At 41.9% G+C, this 19,320-nt stretch overlaps 1 protein-coding gene across 2 annotated transcripts in view; it reads right to left on the reverse strand.

Moving 5' to 3' along the window:
- The window catches only part of n4bp1 (nedd4 binding protein 1), a 41,910-nt gene that overhangs the window by 21,461 nt on the left and 1,129 nt on the right, over positions 1-19,320 (reverse strand). For both annotated transcript variants that reach the window (XR_004104151.2, XM_031294815.2), the window contains exons 2-7: positions 13,186-13,413; positions 12,414-12,587; positions 10,793-11,301; positions 8,071-8,431; positions 6,336-6,659; positions 4,419-4,654 (exon numbers count right to left, since the gene is read on the reverse strand). Coding sequence is in view for 1 of the 2 variants with exons in the window: in XM_031294815.2 (XP_031150675.1) it covers positions 4,419-4,654; positions 6,336-6,659; positions 8,071-8,431; positions 10,793-11,301; positions 12,414-12,587; positions 13,186-13,413 (1,832 nt within the window). In the remaining variant the exon portion in view is untranslated. The remainder of the gene's footprint in view (positions 1-4,418; positions 4,655-6,335; positions 6,660-8,070; positions 8,432-10,792; positions 11,302-12,413; positions 12,588-13,185; positions 13,414-19,320) is intronic.

The following is a 19,320-nucleotide window of genomic DNA, read 5'->3' on the forward strand; positions in this document are numbered from 1 at the left end:
CTACGCACTGATAACAGGTAGTTGATTTAGATTGAGAGTATGACTGAGAGTGTGTGTGTCTGTATGTGTGTGTGTGTGTGTGTGTGTGTGTGTGTCATTGACTGATAATGATGGCGATGTTGATGGGAAGGGTGATGGCTTCATGTGTAAAAGGAAAAAAAGCATGGTGCATATACCACACGTGTGGTATTAGAATTATCATCACAGGAGCTACAACTTTTTACCCTTATACCAGTAAGAGATGCTGCATCAGAGTAGGAAGGTATAGTAATGTGCTCCGATATTTACTGATGCACTTTTAGCACCTTTTACCAGGTACTTTGTCCTTATAATGTTCAGAGGAACTGAGGGGTGATTCACATAAAAAACATCTCTTAAAAAAATATAATCATCCCAGACACAATGAGGCCACTGGTAATAGTTCTAGCCTTGTGATTAATCCTCCTGTTGTCCTCGGGTCAAGTCTGACCCCTTTTCAAAGTTCTCTCTATCAGAAATGTGGGTTTCTTTCAACAAAAATTGCCCAAAAACAACATGGATGGTTCAACGCAGCGCTTTTCGCGAATAAAATGTTTAAAAAAAAAACGTCAAAGAATGTTGACGAAAATGACATAGAAGTTACAAAAGCGCCAAAAACGTTGAAAAAAGCAACTAAAGGCATTCAAAGCCTAGAAAACAGCGGAATACAGCTTTGAAAAAAGCATCAAACAAGGCACTAACAAGGTCATAAAAAGCGACAAAAACATTAAAAAAAAAAACGTCAAAAATGTTGAAAAAAGCATCGAAAAATGTGTCGAAAAAAGTGTTGATTTTCATTTTTTTCCCCACTCTACACCTGTCTTGTGGCCTGTCAATGCAAAATTTCTATTAAAAATTGCTATGGTTACAGGTCCCGCTCTAGGGGGTCGTCATGCCTTGTAAATTGATACCAAACCTGGGCGCCTGGGTAGCTCACCTGGCAGAGCGTGCGCCCACATATATAGAGGTTTACTCCTCGACGCAGCGGCCACAGGTTCGACTCCGACCTGTGGCCCTTTGCTGCATGTCATTCCCCATCTATGTCTCCTGTCATGACTTCAGCTGTCTAAAAATATTTTTTTTAACCAGATAAAGGGGACGCCATCAAGTCTGACCAGATAGAGGAGACGACATCTAAACTGACAAGATAGACAACTGACGACATCAAATTCTGTTAGGATTGTATTTCACACATAAATAAGCTACTGTTTGAGGCTTACATTAGTCACTTATGCTGCGAGTGCTGTAAACTGACCCTACTTGCAAGTGAACAAACTTTGATATAACTTCAGTGGTTCTGTCTATCCTTTGATAATGAAATTATTCTAACAACCTCGTTGCAACTGACCTTTCAAGGCGCAACCAATTCCAGAAGCGATCGTGACGTATACCTGCGCTGCGCCTCTCTGCTCTGTGCCCTATCTTGCGGTTTTTATTCTAAAAGTACCAGAAGCGAAACCAATATCCTCTGAGCTGAACTGATATTATGTGCACAAACAAAAAAAATCCCCTGAACAAAACCCACAATGCTGTCAGACTGACACACGGCCAAGAAGTGTGATAGGTGCCCCAAGCACATAGATGAGAGAGATTTTAACAGATCAAACTCCAGGACGACAGAGCACTTTGCTCTCTCTCTGAGCTGTCGAGTCTCTCAAATCACAGAGACATTATTTGCATGTTAGCTTGGTTCTTAGTTGTTGAATCTGAAGGATTGCTTTGGTTGAAGCCTTATTTCTGCATATTGGAATCCACAGCAAAGGTTCTGATTTTTGTGCCACAGGAAAGTTTATCATTGGTGTGCAACTTCCATGACACACCATTTAATTAAATCATTTCTTAACAATGTTTTGTGTGAATAGTCTGATGTAAAAAGACCAGATTTTTGAGGACTAACCCTGCTTTATGTTAGTGCATTGTTTCTGGGCAAAGATAGCTTATATTGGGGCGACGTCTAGCTCACCCGGTAGAGTGCGCACCCCATGTAGGCTCTTGCCAGCGGCCGCGGATTCGAATCCGACCCAAGGCCCTTTGCTGTTACATCACCCCTCTCTCTCCCCTTTCCTGTCGTCAAGCTGTGCTGTCAATAAAGGCCATGAAAGCAGCAGTTTTCCTTGGATTAGGGTGGCACCGAAATCATGGTTGCAGCTGTCGCCGTGGTCCTGCTCCGCGCCCTGCTACGCCCTGCTATGCCCTGCTATGCTGCTATGCCCTGCTACATCCTGCTACAGGGCTCCAGACTAACTTTTTGCCTTGGTCGCACTGGTGCGCCTAACTTTTTTTATTTAGGTGCACCAGCACAAAATTTAGGTGCACCCAAATTTTTCCTTGCATCGCCATTAACGCCACAATTTCAAGGTCACCCTTTTATATACATTTATATATATATACAACCCATTTACGGCCCTGCTGCCGTAGCCACCAGGTAATTGGAGCTGGAGCCAGGAGCGGCACAGAGAACATGGGACAGGTGGATATATATATATATATATATAAAATATATATATATATATATATATATATATATATATATATATATATATATATATATATATATATATATATATATATATATATATATATAATATATATATATATATATATATAATATATATATATATATATATATATTATGTCAATTATTTTAAACAAGAATAAGGAGTTGGTACATTTTTTTTTTTAATTTGAAGCACAATTATACTGTACTCAAAGTCTTATAGCAGGTCCCCCCTTGCTGTCAAATGCCCCTCAGATGGCCAACACCTGGCCTTCTTCTCCTTTGGCCTTGGCTAAACCAGCTTGCCACACTCCCTAGCATCAAAATTCTCCAAACTGGGCCCCTCCACACTATCAGATCTTCCACTAGTCCAGGACTAAAAATCATATCTCTGTATTTTTCGGCTGAATGGCGATACACAATATATATCTCTATCTCTAATATATGTATTTTTACAAAGTGGGCTAAATGTTCAGTTTTAAGTCAAAGCCACTTTTCACAAGCTCTTTTATTAAAACAGATGTGATTAAAATAAAATGCAAAGACAGGGTTTCCTGCCCAATTTGAAAATACACAGCTGCAACACATGTAAATTATCTGAAATAAATAGCCTGGGATATATTTAAAAAAAGAATATCTCTGAGAAAGCTCCTTCACTGGTTTTCAACAACAATAACAGACCCGGATAGCCCAGTAGCTCATATAGGGAGAGAGGGGGAGTACGATGGACTGAAGCGTATGCTACTCACAGAGTGACCACTGACTCATTATGAATGGGTCCAGCACGGGTCAAATGCGCTTTGGCGGGTCAGTGGCGTTATATACGCCTTGTGTATGAAATGTCTGTATTGTCCCTGGCTGCGCTGCATTTTTATGAACTATGATAATGTGGCCATGGGTCACATCTCTCGCCCAGGTCCAGCAGGCTCCGTCTCACACGCTATTACTCAACGAACTGAAGTTAGTTCCATTCAATAACTTCTTCTGTGTTTTTCGCCGTGGCGGCCGCAATAACAGAGAGTTACCAGCGGAAACACTGGTACCAATACAGGTTTCCCTCTCATACTTAACAATATATAGCTGTGTTAATAACAATTACAACTGTAGACAAATGTCAGCAGTTTGGACCGGCAGCGCTGTGTCTGTCTGCATGTAGCAGGTGAGCCGTGTGTTAGTGAATGGGGGCGGGGCTGCGCGGAGGAGAGATCCAAACACAGGCACGGCTTTACAGAAGAAATGGGTCACGTAACGCAACATTAAACCATATCGATATAAACAACATCGCTTCGTTAGTGGAGAGGAAGTGGATGCGAGGACGTTAGGCGCACCGGTGCGACCTAGGAAAAATCTTAGTCGCACCCTTACAAATTTTGGTCGCACTCTAGAGCCCTGTGCTATGCCCTGCAGCGCCCTGCTACGTCCTGCTATGCCCTGCTACACCCTGTAACGCCCTGCAGTGCCCTGCTACGCCATGAACTACTACAACTACTATTTCTAGTCATAGTTTATTATCTTTATTGTGACTACTATTGCCACTCTTCATCACACCCCCAACCGGCACCGTCAGACACCGCCTACCAAGAGCCTGGGTCTGTCCGAGGTTTCTCCCTTAAAGGAAGTTTTCCTCACCACCCGAGGTTTTTGCCTAAAAGGGAGTTTTTCCTTGCCACTGTCACACTAAATGCTTGCTCTTGGGGGAATTACTGGAATTGTTGGGTCTTTGTAAATTATACAGTGTGGTCTAGACCTACTCTATCTGTAAAGTGTCTTGAGATAACTCTTGTTATGATTTGATACTATAAATAAAATTGAATTGAAAGCCCAAAACAAAAAAAGACAGCTTATATTTGCTTATCTGTGTGTGTGTGTGTGTGTGTGTGTGTGTGTGTGTGTGTGGACTCACGCCATCGCCACGTTGCTGCCATCTATGATGATGTGTCTGAGCTCCTGACGTCCCGGCTCGTTTGGCAGCTTCAGAGTGTAGGGAGTCCTCAGCGACTGATGGAAACGAGCAAAGCCAGTCACGGGGGGGACTGGGGGGTCGTTTGCAGGGGGAGCCCTGGCTCCGAACCCATGAAACCCTGTGTGGCCGATGGTCTGATAGGGAGAGGCCGAGGGCCGGGCGATGGGCTGAGCTGACTGAGGAGGAAAATAAAAAAAATGGACTTGTTAAAATAACAGAAAGACAAGGAAGTGATTCATGACATAAATCAGGACAACACCCATCTCTCCAAGTCTACGCCATGAGTCCGCACGTTTAAGACCTTTATCCCCATCTCTGTGATGCAACATGTGTTGGGAAGAGCTTTGTGATATGGTAAATAAAAAAAATAAGAAAATCATAAAATACACATGGATAAACAAGTAGATTTTTTTAGTGCCCCACATGTGTGTATAGTTTAAGTATCAAGGTTGAGCAACCAAATAAAAACATATGGAACAGAATAAAAAAAAAAAAAATCCATATTTATGTCAGGTCAGGTTTATTTATGAGAAGTCAAGGGAAATCTATTGATTAATACTGGGATTCCTTTGAGGCATTTTTGTGCCGTCCACTAGCTCAGCTCCTTTTTTTTAAAGACACAATTAAATATACAGTAAATTTTGTTTCATTATTCATCTGTTTCCTCCAGAAGTAAAACTATTTTTCTAGTTGACAACCAGAAATGATTCAGCAGTAGGAATGAAAGCTAAAACTGACTAACTGTGAAGTCATTTTCTGACTAATGCTTTGTTAAATTCCCTGACTTTTCCTGGATTCAAAAAAAAAAAAAAAAAATTCCAGTCCAGCAGGCGCCTTGGAAACTACCCCCTTAATTAAAGGAGAAAAATGAAAAACAATCGGTGTTGCCTACACCGCGTTATCCTCCTGCTACAGTTTGCACCCAACAGGGCAAATTTTAAATTTAGCCTCTTAACATGTTCGAAATGTCATTACAAGTGCCTACCCATGTGAAGTGATTCCTTCTGAGTGAACACAGTGAATCTGACTGCAGTAGATGTGACAGAAATGCATAAAAGTCGTGCTAATTCAGCTCTGTTTAGTTCCAGTGTTGAGACGGCAAGACTTAGGGACCGTCTACAAACTACAACACCGAAAAGAGATACAAAAATATTTTCAAAAATAGGCATATGCTTATTTTTTAAAAGTAAGTAAGTTATAATTGAGGTAAGTTTGGAGACACTACCTTATTTAATCATTAAATTAATAAATATTTTTGTTGTATCTCTTTTCAGTGTTGTAGTTTGTAGACTTGTAATGACATTTCGAACATGTTAAGAGGCAAAATGTAAAACTTGTCCTGTTTCAGCCTCCTGGGTGCAAACTGTAGCAGGAGGCTAACACGGTGTAGGCAACACCGATTGTTCTTGTTTTTCTCGCTACTGACAGCACTCCAAATTTACAATTTACAAGCTATGTGTTGAAATCGACCGGAATTCTCCTTTAACACTCCTCCATCATGCAAAAAAACAATATATTATAGATCCCCTCCAGACATATTTTAAGAAATATAAACTGTCGCTCTGCTTTGAATAATACTGCATTTGATGCGTTAAAAAAATCTACTCCCCTCTCATTTAAAAATCCAAAATCAATGAATATGCAAATATGTTTTTCATTTTTAAGTTTTTTCACAAGATATCTCCTACTTCTTTCTTCAGCACATTCATGTGAAAACAGTCTTCTAGTGTCAAGCTCTGCACATGTCATCATTCTGCACAGTTAATGTCAAACATCCAAGAGAAGTAACAAAAGACAAACTCCATTTATGAGTGTGTGTGTGTGGGGGGGGGGGGGGGATTTTAAGGTAATACCTACACTGGGGGTCGAAGCTAAGGATGTGGTGGTGGCGGTCAGCCATTGAGGCGTGCTGCGCAGCGCTGTCACAGCCTCGACCTTCACTGCTCCTCCCAGAGTCTGAGTCCCGCCCCGCGACAAGTAGTCCCGCTGTCCCCCTCCCCGCGCCAGGTAGTCCGTTCTGGATCCTGACTGGATGTCCAGGTGTGGCACTGTCATCATCCGGGACGTCCTACTGTCCGCTGTTTTCGTCATGGGGATGACATCGTCGTCATCGTCAATGGTAATAACCTCGTAGCTTCCTGCTCCCCCATGAGCACTGGAGCTCCTCTTGATAGTGATGGCCTAAAATGAGATTTGATAGGATTTCTTTATTTATTGGCCCAATGTTAAATGGCATTTAAATATCTCTCGTTAAGCAAGTGGCGAAAACAAATGAGTCAACGCCATCAATTGAAAATTATATTTTTGTCATCTATATGGCATGCGTTTCTTAGCAGATAATCATCGATATGACAACTTGATGATGATGACAACATTAAATCTACCCGTGCTGTCAAGCCATCAGTGTGAAGTGAGATACTTTCAAAGGCAGCTTGATGAGCTGAAATGAGCAAATAAATGAGGTGACAGTATGTGGTGTGATAACAAAAACAACACTGAGTCATAAGGTATGAAGCAAGTTATTGGAACGGATTTGAGATGAAAAGATAAGAATTCAGGACATTAGATAAAATGGGGGAGAAGGCGGTTTTAAAGAAAACTTAAATGTGTCACGGGAGTTAAGATATGAGATGTAACTGCGATGTGGGGCGATAGATTAAATGTGGATTGACAGTGGTGAGATGAAGTAAAAAGATAGTAGAGTACCTCATGTTATATTAGCTGCAATGTATCACGCAAAGAAGCAACTTAGTCTACATCTGTATTGCTCTGCGATTACAAACCTTCAAACTTAAAACGTAACTCTCGTCAAAATGCACCCCGAGTCAAACTTTCGTTTAAAAGCATATTTTGGACAGAAGCGCCACTTTTAAGATGTACCGTATTTTCGTTTTTCGGTCAAGTGGCCTTTTGAATGGGAGTGCTAGGGGCACTTTCATGCTAGCCTCAAAATAGCTATTTTTAAAACACTAAGAAGGCTCGACACAACATTAAACTTTGCTCCAAGTATCACCAGGGGCTCTACACCTTAACGAAAGCATTGACAACATTGTTTGTGTACCCAGAGTTTACTAAAAAATAATGTTTTGAACAACTCACCGTAGCTCTTGTTGTTTCCGGCCGCTACTACCTCGACAGTCAAAACGAGTTGATATCAGAACAAGTAGCCACAGATTTAGTATCACATCCCTTGTGCACTGGTGTAGTTCATGTGTAGAGCCCCTGGTGATACTTTGAGCAAAGTTCCATGTTGTGTCGAGCCTTCTTAGTGTTTTAAAAATAGCTATTTTGAGGCTAGCATAAAAGTGCCCCTCGCACTCCCATTCAAAAGGCCATTTGACCAATAAACGAGAATACAGTAAATCTTAAAAGCGGCGCTTCCGTCCTAAATATGCTTTTAAACGAAAGTTTGACTCGGGTACATTCACAAAAAGACCCTAGGTTGCATTTTGGCGAGAGTTACGCTTTAAGCCAGGAAGATAAAAAAGGCGATTTGGTCTTTACCTCATCTCAAGGTCCAAGGGCTTAGAATATATTTGGGTGTTTTATCAAATGATAAAATAATGTTGAACTGAGAAGGGGTGTACGGTACCTGCTGCGTGCTGGTCTCGCTGCCGCTGCACTGCCTCCGGTGCCCCAGGCCGTTGCTACTGCCTCCATGCTGATTGGGCTTAATGTTCTCTTTGGACCTGGCCGGGTCCACCAGCGCTCGGCTCAGCTCGCGCTCCTTCTCTCTGAATCGAGAGACCGTAGACGAGGAGGAGGAGGACGACGACGAGGGAGTGTCTGGGGAGCGCACAGAGTTCAATTGTCTCTCTTTTCCCAATCCTGTTGACCCCTCTTCACAACGCTTGGTTTCCTCAACGATTTTCTCCAGAACGAGGAAGGTATCTTCTGTCTGTCCCGTCTCCTTGACGACACGCTCCACCACTTCCTGCTGGTAACCCATGGTTCTAAAGAAAATTGGTTTCAACAATGTTTAATTTGGCAGTAAGAGAGGTGTGGCAGAGTTAAAAGGATAGATTCCCTTTTTTTTTTCTTTTTTTTTTTTTAAAGCTGTCTTAAAAATGGCCACACTATGGGCCCTATTTTACCGATCTAAGTGCACGGCGTGAAGCGCACGGTGTGGGTGTGTTTAAGACGTGTCCAAATCTACTTTTGCTAGTAATTTCATGGCTGAAAAAAGGGTCCGTGCGCCGGGTGCATGGTTCAAAAGGGTTGTACTTAGTGTCTTCATTAATTCATAGGTGTGTTTTGGGCATAACATGCAATAAAACAATCAGTGTCATCTCCCATTCCCTTTAAAAGCCAGGCGCGTTTGGACCTTGGCGCATTGCTATTATGATGGTGGATTTGCACCGTAACATTTTTATTTGTAATTTTTTGCATATTTGTGTGCTGCTGCGCTTCCCTGTGTGTGTGTAGCAAGCATAGTGTGTGCGTGCTGTGTGTGTACCTAGGCGCATTTTACTAATTTGCTGTTAAAATAAGCGCTATTGACTGTAGACCAGGTTTGTGTTGGTCAATGGTGCCATCACTTCCCACTGCCTCAAGATAGCAATACGCTAAGAATGCACCTGAACACACCTCCCTGTAAGACCAGCACGCCCATGGGCGCAAAGGTGGGCGCAGGTGCATTTGCTATTTAAACGACGTGGGCGCTGGACGGGAAATTGACAACTGCGTCGGTCTTAAACTAGCAAAGACACTTGCGTCGGGCTTTGTGCTGCGCTGCGCCAGGTGCAAGTTAGGGCCCTATATGTACAAGCGTTATTGGTGGATGTTAATGTTCCACTTGTACATACTGGTTTTGAAGAAATATCTTCCTAACGCAATTCTAATGTATGGGTGTTTTTACATCTATAGTTCATTTGCTCTGGTCTGAATCAGTTGACGTGTTCGTAAACTTGGTTTCTCGATTTCCCCCTGGTTCAGTTTCGATGCTACAGTTTGATGCTCTGCTGCATTGCAGACTGCAAAGCACACCCGACTACAGGAGACGTTTAGCACAGACTTGCGGAATATACATAAAAGTAGTTGGGGCGGTTCGAGGTCGGATCACTTTCTCACCACAAACGAAATGCTCCAGAGTTCGATTAAAAGCGTACCAACACCACCTTATCAAGGAGGTCTCAGGACACTTGTTTGGTCCACTTTTGGTGCGTATCAGAGTGCGACTGCCACATTCACACCTGTCCAAATGAACCGCATCAAGGGGGAAAACAATCTCTAGTGCGATTCAACCCAACTAAATGAGGCAGGTGTGAAAGCCCCCCTTTCACAGTTTCATAGTCCTCATTTTGTGCAAAATCATACTCTAATTTTCAACCAATGCCAACATGAGGTTTAAAAAGCCTGAGTTAGACCAACCAGGTGAATATTTTCCAAAGTTATAGTCTTGTTAGTATTTCACTATCCCACCACTGCTGCTCAGCAAACACAAGGAAACGTCACACTACAAAAAATACTCAGTCTCTTGAAGACTCATATTAGCTTCAGCTGAACATTAGAATGTGTTTTTGCACAGAAAGAGGACTGTGGATTTTGACCCCCGTTTAGTCTTTCTATGTATATATGTGGTTTAAAGTGCTCATATAATGCTCATTTTCAGGTTCATAATTGTATTTAGAGGTTGTACCAGAATAGGTTTATGTGGTTTAATTTTCAGAAAACACCATATATTTGTTGTACTGCACATTGCGGCAGCTCCTCTTTTCACCCTGTGTGTTGAGCTCTCTGCTTTAGCTACAGATTGAGGCATCATACTTCTGTACCATCTTTTTTGGGAGTCGCACATGCACAGTAAGTACTGCTAGCTAGTCAGTTGCAGAGTATGATGCCATGCTAGCAGCTAGGCGAGCATTATAACGTGTGTTACAAAGAGACGCACGTTCGTCACGGAAGTAAAGGCTGGACTACAATAGAGCTGTTTGGAGCAGTTTGTGAACAGTGTTTTCTCTGGAGGATGGTAAGTCCCTTTGCGGTGGACTTTGGGCTTTTTCACTTTGTAAACCTATAACGTGCACAAAAAAGATATACAACACAATAAAGGAAAGGGGAAAAGCCAAAAAGCGTAATATGAGCACTTTAAGCATTGTTTTAATACTGACTTATCCTACACAAGAAAAAAAGATGAACAATAAGTTATCTAAAACCATGTACAGCCTGATACAAAGAAGGAAATATGAAATTTAAATACCAAGTCAAACTCCCCATGTCTACAACTACATATTTGGTTAGCAAGTAATTCCCCTAACAGCCCTTATGTAGTGATTCATTCCTTTGAAAACATTTTAAACTATTATGACCTTTACCTGAAGAAATTGACCAAGCAGCGGAGGTTGGTTTCGGGGCTTACCGCCTCCCCGTCATCTGAGAGTTCACTGGAGTCAAACATGATCGCACCGACTACTGTGTTTGCTTTTCCGGAGGAGGAGGAGAGGGACGATGAGGCAGAGGGGGTTTTGGATCGACAGCTGCTACTGCCCCCCCGGCCTTCTCTGTCCCTCTGTCGCTCCCTCTCTCTCGCTCTCTCCGGCGACTCGTCCCTCCGCTCCAGAGAGTACTGTCTCTTTGTGTCGCGAGTCTCGCTCTCGGACGAGCGCCGCTTGTGTGAGGGCCGCGTGCCGTTGAGCAGGACGGCCTCGGGACCGAAGCCTATTGCTCCGCCTGCTTTACCACCGCCGCCAATCGATGCGGTCCCTTTCTCCTCGAAGCTGGTGCCCAGGATGCGGTTGGAGAGTTCTGTCACAGGGGTGCTGCTCTGTGAGCGGTCCTGGTCCACCTCTGCCATGCCGAGATGCAGCGTCTGGTTGAGCTGAACCTGGCAGAGGAAACACAACATCACATCAGCGTGGTTAAGAAAGTACAGTAAGGGCTCCTGCACACTGCCTGCGTGGCGTGAGCGTGTCAGCTGCGTGGCGTGTCCGTTTTTATTTCGGCTCCCATGTTAACAGGTTAGAGCTTGCACACTGGCTGCGTGACCCGCACGTCTCAGGCACGCCGAAAACACTTGCATGCTAGAAATAGGACCGACGCCCATTGTTCACGCAACATGCAAGTGTGTTGGAAGCGTTTCTAGGCAAAATGGAATACGAAAAGATGTTTATATGTCATTTTGACAGACAGACAGAATAAACATTTGGGCAGGCCTGTAAAAAACGGCATAGGCCTACCTATTTTGTTTGTCTTTCAAAGTCTACATTTTCTATGATCATACTGCTATCCCATATCCCACAAACATGTCTTCTTATAAGTGTCGGTCCAGAATGCTATTCCAACATCTGCTGTAGATTTCTGCTGATCTTGATGCTTGAAGATTTTCACGGGTAATGTCCCCTGCTGTGAAGCAGCAATATCCCAGTTAGTTACAGTATGTCATGACTGCTCATGAGCTACTCAGTGAGCTTGACGACTTTGACAATATCATCGTTGGTGTTATCTCTGAACTTTCATGAAGTCAGTCTTGAAGATCTGCTGTAGGAGAGCGTCAGCTGCCAGTTTATTCTGACCACTTCCTTCTGGAAAATCAGCAAGTGCCTCCAAAATCCGATCCAGCAGCATCAGCTTCTTACGGTCTGATCCAGATGTAATTTCCAACCTTTCCACCTCCAGACATTGTCTGTTGGGATGCATTTGTTGCTGTCTGTTGTGAGAGTTGCAGTGTACATAAACTGTTAAATCTTAAAAATGACCTGCACCCCCACCCTATTTCCTGACATAACACATGTGGCCACATTTTTATGTGCAGCAATGGTCCAGACAGGAATAGAACACTTCACCTTTTAAAACCTAAAATTTCAAAGATAGATAGATACATTTTACTGTCTTTCTAATTTTGCAGCGGTTATCCAAAAGGCACTCTAGGGAATTCAAGGTTCAGCTTCACAAAGTGGTTATGCTGTAGTAATGAATTATATTAAAAAGGACACTGACCAGGTAGGATGTGTTTGTGGTAGTGGGGCTATGAGCCAGGCCCAGTAACTCTTCCTTCAGGGCACTGGGCAGCAAAAGAAGCTCCATAGTGTATTTATCATCCCTTTCCTCCACAAAGGACTTGAACGCTCGTTTCACTGCCGGCTCTCTGTCGCTCGGTAGACTTCGCTTTTCCTGGATACATCAACACACACACACACACACACACACACACACACACACACACACACACACACACACACACACACACACACACACACACACACACACACACACACACACACACACACACAGATTTTCAATGGGATTAAGACGATTGCTGTAAAGCCTTCTCCAACTACAAGATTTACTTACAAAATACATATTACAGATGTAGAGAAAAGTGAAGGTGACGGAACAGTCCTCCACTAAAGCTCTCAGGTTCATCCATCTATTAGACTAACCTTATGTAAAGTATAATAATGTGTGTGATCACATATCATATATTACATATCGTCTTCCTCCTCCCTTACTCTCTTTTTTTATCCTTCTTTCTCAACCCTCACACTGTTGTGTGATGGACAATCATTTTAATATAAAACTGGACATGTGTTGCTGCTTTTTCTCTATTGCACTTTGCACTTTAAGTATATTTATTTATTATGGTATATAGCATTGTGTGTATTTATTATATATTTTTTTTTCTACTTGTCAGAACTACTCCTCGTGCTTTTCAATTGTCCCCAGGGGCTAAATAAAAGGTATTTGAACTGAATTGAATGAGTAACCCTACCTGGAATAGTGCTACAAATTGCTGAACTCTGCTCTGGGCCATCACCACGGGTTCGGCCCGGCCCAACAACCGCAGGCGGCCCGGCTCAGGCACCACAACTTCAGCACTTGTGTCCCGTATGAGCCTGTCCAGGAAGAGGCCCCGGGCACCAGCAAAGATACAGTGCATGTCCACTGGGTACCTCTCTTCTTTCTGCAGCTCTGGGTCACAGAGTCCTCGGACATATTCCTGCACGACAAGGCGAAAAAAAAACAAAAAACTGTTATGGTACTATAATTATTATGGACGGTGCTTTTGCAGCTTGACAAAAAGAGAAAAAAAAAGCAAACAAAAAGCACACATTCTCTAATAAAAACGATCTGATAAAAACTACAGAAGCCAAACAGGGATCTCTGGTACAAAAAATGATTAGTGACATGCTGCTTAAAGTGTATCTGTGACTTCTGCTTATTTCAGAATGAAGCACGATAAGCAAAATTAAATATATACATTTTATTTAAGCGGGCTAGTGCCAAAATTGCTTGTATGTGGTCCCTTTTACCACTGTGGCAAAAAACACTGATCTATTTCCCACTAACTGTCCTAGTACATGTAACTGATTATAAACTTGTTGTCTGTATGTCACACACAGACACACAGACACACACACACACACACACACTTTGCTGTAGAGCAGTAGAGCGGACACGTGCTGAAACTAAACACTTCGTCACTGATTCAGGGAATCTCCTGGCTATGGGAAATGTTCGGATGAATCAGCTGCAGGTGGGTGCAGTAACTTCCTCATAGATACTGTGTCACATTTCTTTAGCGTTAATGTGTAAAACAATTACTGAGAATGTAAAATGACTCAACAGTGACGCAGTGGGACAGAAAGAAAGAAAGGACGACAGACTTGAAAGAGAACCAGATCAAAAATATTTGGGCGTGGCTTTGAAAATCAAACAACCAATACAATTCGTTGGTAGGTATGGCCCTCTGCAATAACCAAATGGACTGAGGTAGTGTAGCTGATGGTACTAGAACTAGAAATGCAATTCAAATAGAAATCTGGTCTTTTAAGCATACAGTATGATTATGTATGCAATGGTTAATGACCTTTAAACCTACATTGTGTCATTTTTTTGAGTCGATTCTTAGCAAAATCCCCTTTGTTCTTTCACAAATATGTACTCATTCATGTGTAATTACTTCCACCAACTAATCAAAGTAGTCTCGTAAGCGTAGAATCTGCCATTCAGAATCATTCAGAATACATATGAGCGAGTTGCTCGAATGACGGCAGCCATGTAGCGCCTCCATCTTTAAAATACATTAGCCAAAGAGGGACATACCTCCGCATTTCGCCCTCTTACACCTATTGGCACCGTGACGAATGCCAGGGGGAGATTACTCGCCAGGGAAGCGAAAAAGAGAATTAAAACGACATCGCGACAGGCAAAGCAACAAGACCAAAGTTAATATTGGAGTGGCTAGAACAGCTGCGTGTAAACGATGGAGAGAGCTAATTTCGGGTTCGGCCACCGTAGGAGGAAGGGCTAGAAAGTAATATTCAGTTGGTTGTCATATACAATTTCACCACTAGATGGGAGAAATTCTTACACAACGTAGCTTTAAGCATACCAAACAATTTTCTCCATTTGTTGCAAATTATATTAAACAGAAGCACACAGACAGGCAGTCACATCTGCCCATTACACATGAAGTGCTAGAGCAATGAAAGAAAAGAAAAAAATCTGTATTCTGGGTTGATATTTGTCTTTTGGCAGTTAGGGACTGTCATAATGCACACAACACCAATCAAACAGGGGGTAGGTAGCTCTAGCAATTACATTCTGGTCAGAAACTTTATGGCTATAGAGGGGAACGGAGTGGCTGTATTTTAGCTTTATTTGGAGTTATGCAAGACCAGCATTGCTATCTCCACAGCGCTGGAGTATGGTTTGGTTACACCGCCTATCTATTCTGGGATAGGGGAAAAAACGATGTGGCTTGTTTGTATTTCTTTAAACCAATCACAAATGCCCTGGGCAGCGCTTAGCCCCGATGGCAGAGATAGCGAGAGGGGAGGGAGACGCGTCGGATGCATAGACTGTTAATATTAATGGACAACGCATCGGGTTCGGCGAAGTGCTGCAAATGCGGAAGTGCCTTAAACCTGCATTCTATCTGAATTGCAGCAGGGGGCGACACGTGCGGTTGCAAAAGGAGGTCGGTTTCTGTGGAAGTCTATGAGAAAGTAACCCACTTCTCACTTGATTTATCACCTCAGTAAACATTTTCATAATGAGTTTATGGTCTCAATCGCTAGTTTTAAGTCTTCTGCAACACAGAATGATGTTCATTTTTTTGAATTATGGTCTTGTTGATTTTAAAATCGGCAATAAAGCAGGGGGTGTTTTAGGGCGTGGCTATGATGTGATTGCCAGTGAAAGTGTGTAACGTAACGTAATGTAGAGTGTAAGCTAGGGATGTCCAGATCCGATCATGTGATCGGAAATCGGGCCCGATCACGTGGTTTCAGACTCGATCGGAATCGGACGTTACCTCCCGATCAGGACTCGGATATATATGTATATATATTCTCATTATTTTTTAACACATCTATAGTTATGCGGTGGCACAGAGTTAGACCCTTTTGACTCCACACAGAAACAGCAACGCGTGCGGCATGACATCACTTTGTTGCAGAGACGCTATTGGTTAAATGCCGGCAAAGTAGAACACGGAAGCAGCTTGAAGCGGAAAGCGCGAGTATGTCTGCGGTCTGGAGGTATTATAAAGTTGATGACAACAACATTGCCATAGCAAACTGTGAGATATGTAACAGAAGTGCTCTGTTTGTTAACAGAGTTGTTGAATGTAAGGTGAATTAAATAAAAAATAAGGAACATCCTGGATCTGTTTTTTCGCTCTTCTTTATTCTTTTTTTTATATTTTATAGAAGTATCGGATCGGGACTCGGTATCGGTAGATACTCAAAATCAAATGACTCGGACTCGAGGTCAAAAAAACCTGATCGGGACATCCCTAGTGTAAGCAGCTCCTCCCTCACTCCTCCCTCTCGTCTAAAATCGTCACAACCGCAACCAGGACGGCTGCGCCCGTAATGGCAAACTCGACGACGGATAGCAGATCTCCACAAACCAATGGGTGACGTCACACATGCGCTGCCCATTAATATACAGTCTATGGTCGGATGTCAGGCTTTATCCCTGCAATGCGCATCCGTTGAGCCAGACTGGAGTCATGTTTTAAAAGTGACGTGACTGACTGGACAGAAACTAATCTGAAAACATACCTTTCCTTTCAGTAATGTCATAGGGCCTCTGAGTCAGAGACCTAAAAGCTACTTGCGTCAGTCTCTGTCCATTTAGTCAAAGCCAAAATACACTACAAAGCAAAATATGACATTCAGATATAAGAAGCAAATACTTGGCCGCCAGACATGGAATTTTTTTTTTCAATTAAACTAAATACAGTCAGTCAAAAACAGTCAGAAGCAGCTTCAAAACTGTGGCGGATTGTCGAAAGAGAAAATAACAAATCAGGAATATTTATTTTTATCATGTGCTGCATTTTTCCTCATGGTTAAAGTTAAATGCAAACTTGTGAAACTACATTACGAGAAAGGTTGTTATGGGAATAACGGCAGTGATTTCCCAACCTAGAGGAAGCGCCAACATAGTATGGTTGTGCAGGGAGCCACTTATGACTCCTTCGTCATCCTTATCATGAGCTGAACAGATTGACAGTAAAACTACTGTTTCCACATCACATTTTCGGGTTGACTGGCAGAGCTTGGAACAGCTGGTTATAGGGGGAGCAACTTACAAACTAAAGAGAGACTCATGACACAAGATGCAGAAGTGTGACAGATGCTCTTGTATGGGAAATCACACCGGAATAAATACATTCTACAGATGCTAACAGCTATTTTGCATGTGTAAGGGTAGTGTATAATGTCTAAATGCATCACAGAACCAGGTGCCTTTTAAATTGAGCGCTTGTGTTTTGAGTGTACTTTTGTGTCAGATGATGTGATTTAGTCACACTGAGCATTATTTTATTAGGAGTGCTGCCACACTGTCCTATAAGTTAAATGTCAAATTTGATGGTTCTGAACCAAAGTAGACAAGGAAGCCCCGAAGAGCCTTTGAAGCGACTTGAGATGGTTCTCGGGAAAATTAACGAATGCAATGCAATCTATTTCATGATGATTTGATTATTCCTTTGAAAAAAAGAAAAAAAGAAATTAAGTGTACAATGCACAAATGAAGACATAAAGCAATATTGCATATAGCATACATGACAGATACAGTATCTCACAAAAGTGAGTACACCCCTCACATTTTAGTAAATATTTCATTATATCTTTTAATGGGACAACACTGAAGAAATTACACTTTGCTACAGTGTAAAGTATTAAGTGTACAGCTTGTATAACAGTGTAAATGTGCTGTCCCCTCAAAATAACTCAACACACAGACATTAATGTCTAAACCGCTGGCAACAAAAGTGAGTACACCCCTATGTTAAATTTCCATAGAGGCAGGCAGAGTTTTATTTTTAAAGGCCAGTTATTTTATGGATCCAGGATACTATGCATCCTGATAAAGTTCCCCTGGCCTTTGGAATGAAAATAGCCCCACATCATCACATACCCTTCACCATACCTAGACATTGGCATGGTTTTATGTCGGTTAGCCTAATAGCTGGTTTGATTTGCATTGAGAGATGATCTTATGGAAAGTACCCCATGCCAATCTCTAGGTATGGTGAAGGGTATGTGATGATGTGGGGCTATTTTAATTCCAAAGGCCAGGGGAACTTTATCAGGATGCATAATATCTTGGATCCATGAAATAACTGGCCTTTAAAAATAAAAATATGCCTGCCTCTATGGAAATTTAACATAGGGGTGTACTCACTTTTGTTGCCAGCGGTTTAGACATTAATGGCTGTGTGTTGAGTTATTTTGAGGGGACAGCACATTTACACTGTTATACAAGCTGTACACTTAATACTTTACATTGTAGCAAAGTATAATTTCTTCAGTGTTGTGCCATTAAAAGATATAATGGAATATTTACTAAAGTGTGAGGAGAGTACTCACTTTTGTGAGATACTCTAACTATTGTAATCACCAGTTCATATGTATCTTTATATTTATTTTTTTTAAGATAATTTTCGGCCTTTATTTGGACAGGACAGCTGAAGGCATGAAAGGGGAGGAAAGAGAGGGGGGAATGACATGCAGCAAAGGGCCGCAGGTCGGAGTCGAACCCGGCCCCACTGCGTCGAGGAGGAAACCTCTATATATGGGCGCCTGCTCTACCAACTGAGCTATCCAGGCGCCCGTTCATATGTACCTTAATGTCAAATACAATTCTACTATAGACCAATTCAGCAACCACAAACTTCCCATATGGACATCCCAATGTACCAACATTTTTTTTTTTGAAGGGTTGTGTAACTAATACTCGCACAATACATTGTCCTTGATAACTACAGTACATCATAACAATAAGAGACATTTTACCATAATAGAGTAGAAAGGTCATACAATATGTTGTAATATCTGTGCACATAACCTTAACCGCTGATATTTATCATATCTATGATAGAGAGAAACCTAACCCAAAACAAATTAAAAACACAGCAATATATTGTGATTTGTTCATACAATATGTTGTAATATATCTGTGCACATAACCCTAACCGCTGATATTTATATCTATGATAGAGAGAAACCTAACCCTAACCCAAAACAAATTAAAAACACAGCAATATATTGTGATTTGTTCATACATTATGTTTGCCTCTCAGACTAAATGTAATGAGATACCACTCTTATTTTGATTGTACTGTATTGCGATTTAGCCTCCAATTTGTAACTACACTTTGAAGTGCGTTTTGTTTCAAATAATTGTATAAACTATAAAACAGTTACAAACTGCACGGAGTCTGAGCTTTTTTAGCACAAACAACCGCAACATGTCAGTATGCCTATATTTAAATGTACAGTACAACCACATATGGATGTTCGATCTGGGAATTGCAATGATCTGTCTATGTCTATTGGTGATATCTATGTGTGTGTGTTCAAGATCATCTGGTGACTTCTTTGTTAAC

The sequence above is a fragment of the Sander lucioperca genome, chromosome 7 (genome assembly GCF_008315115.2).
Source record: "Sander lucioperca isolate FBNREF2018 chromosome 7, SLUC_FBN_1.2, whole genome shotgun sequence".
NCBI classification, from domain to species: Eukaryota; Metazoa; Chordata; class Actinopteri; order Perciformes; family Percidae; genus Sander; species Sander lucioperca.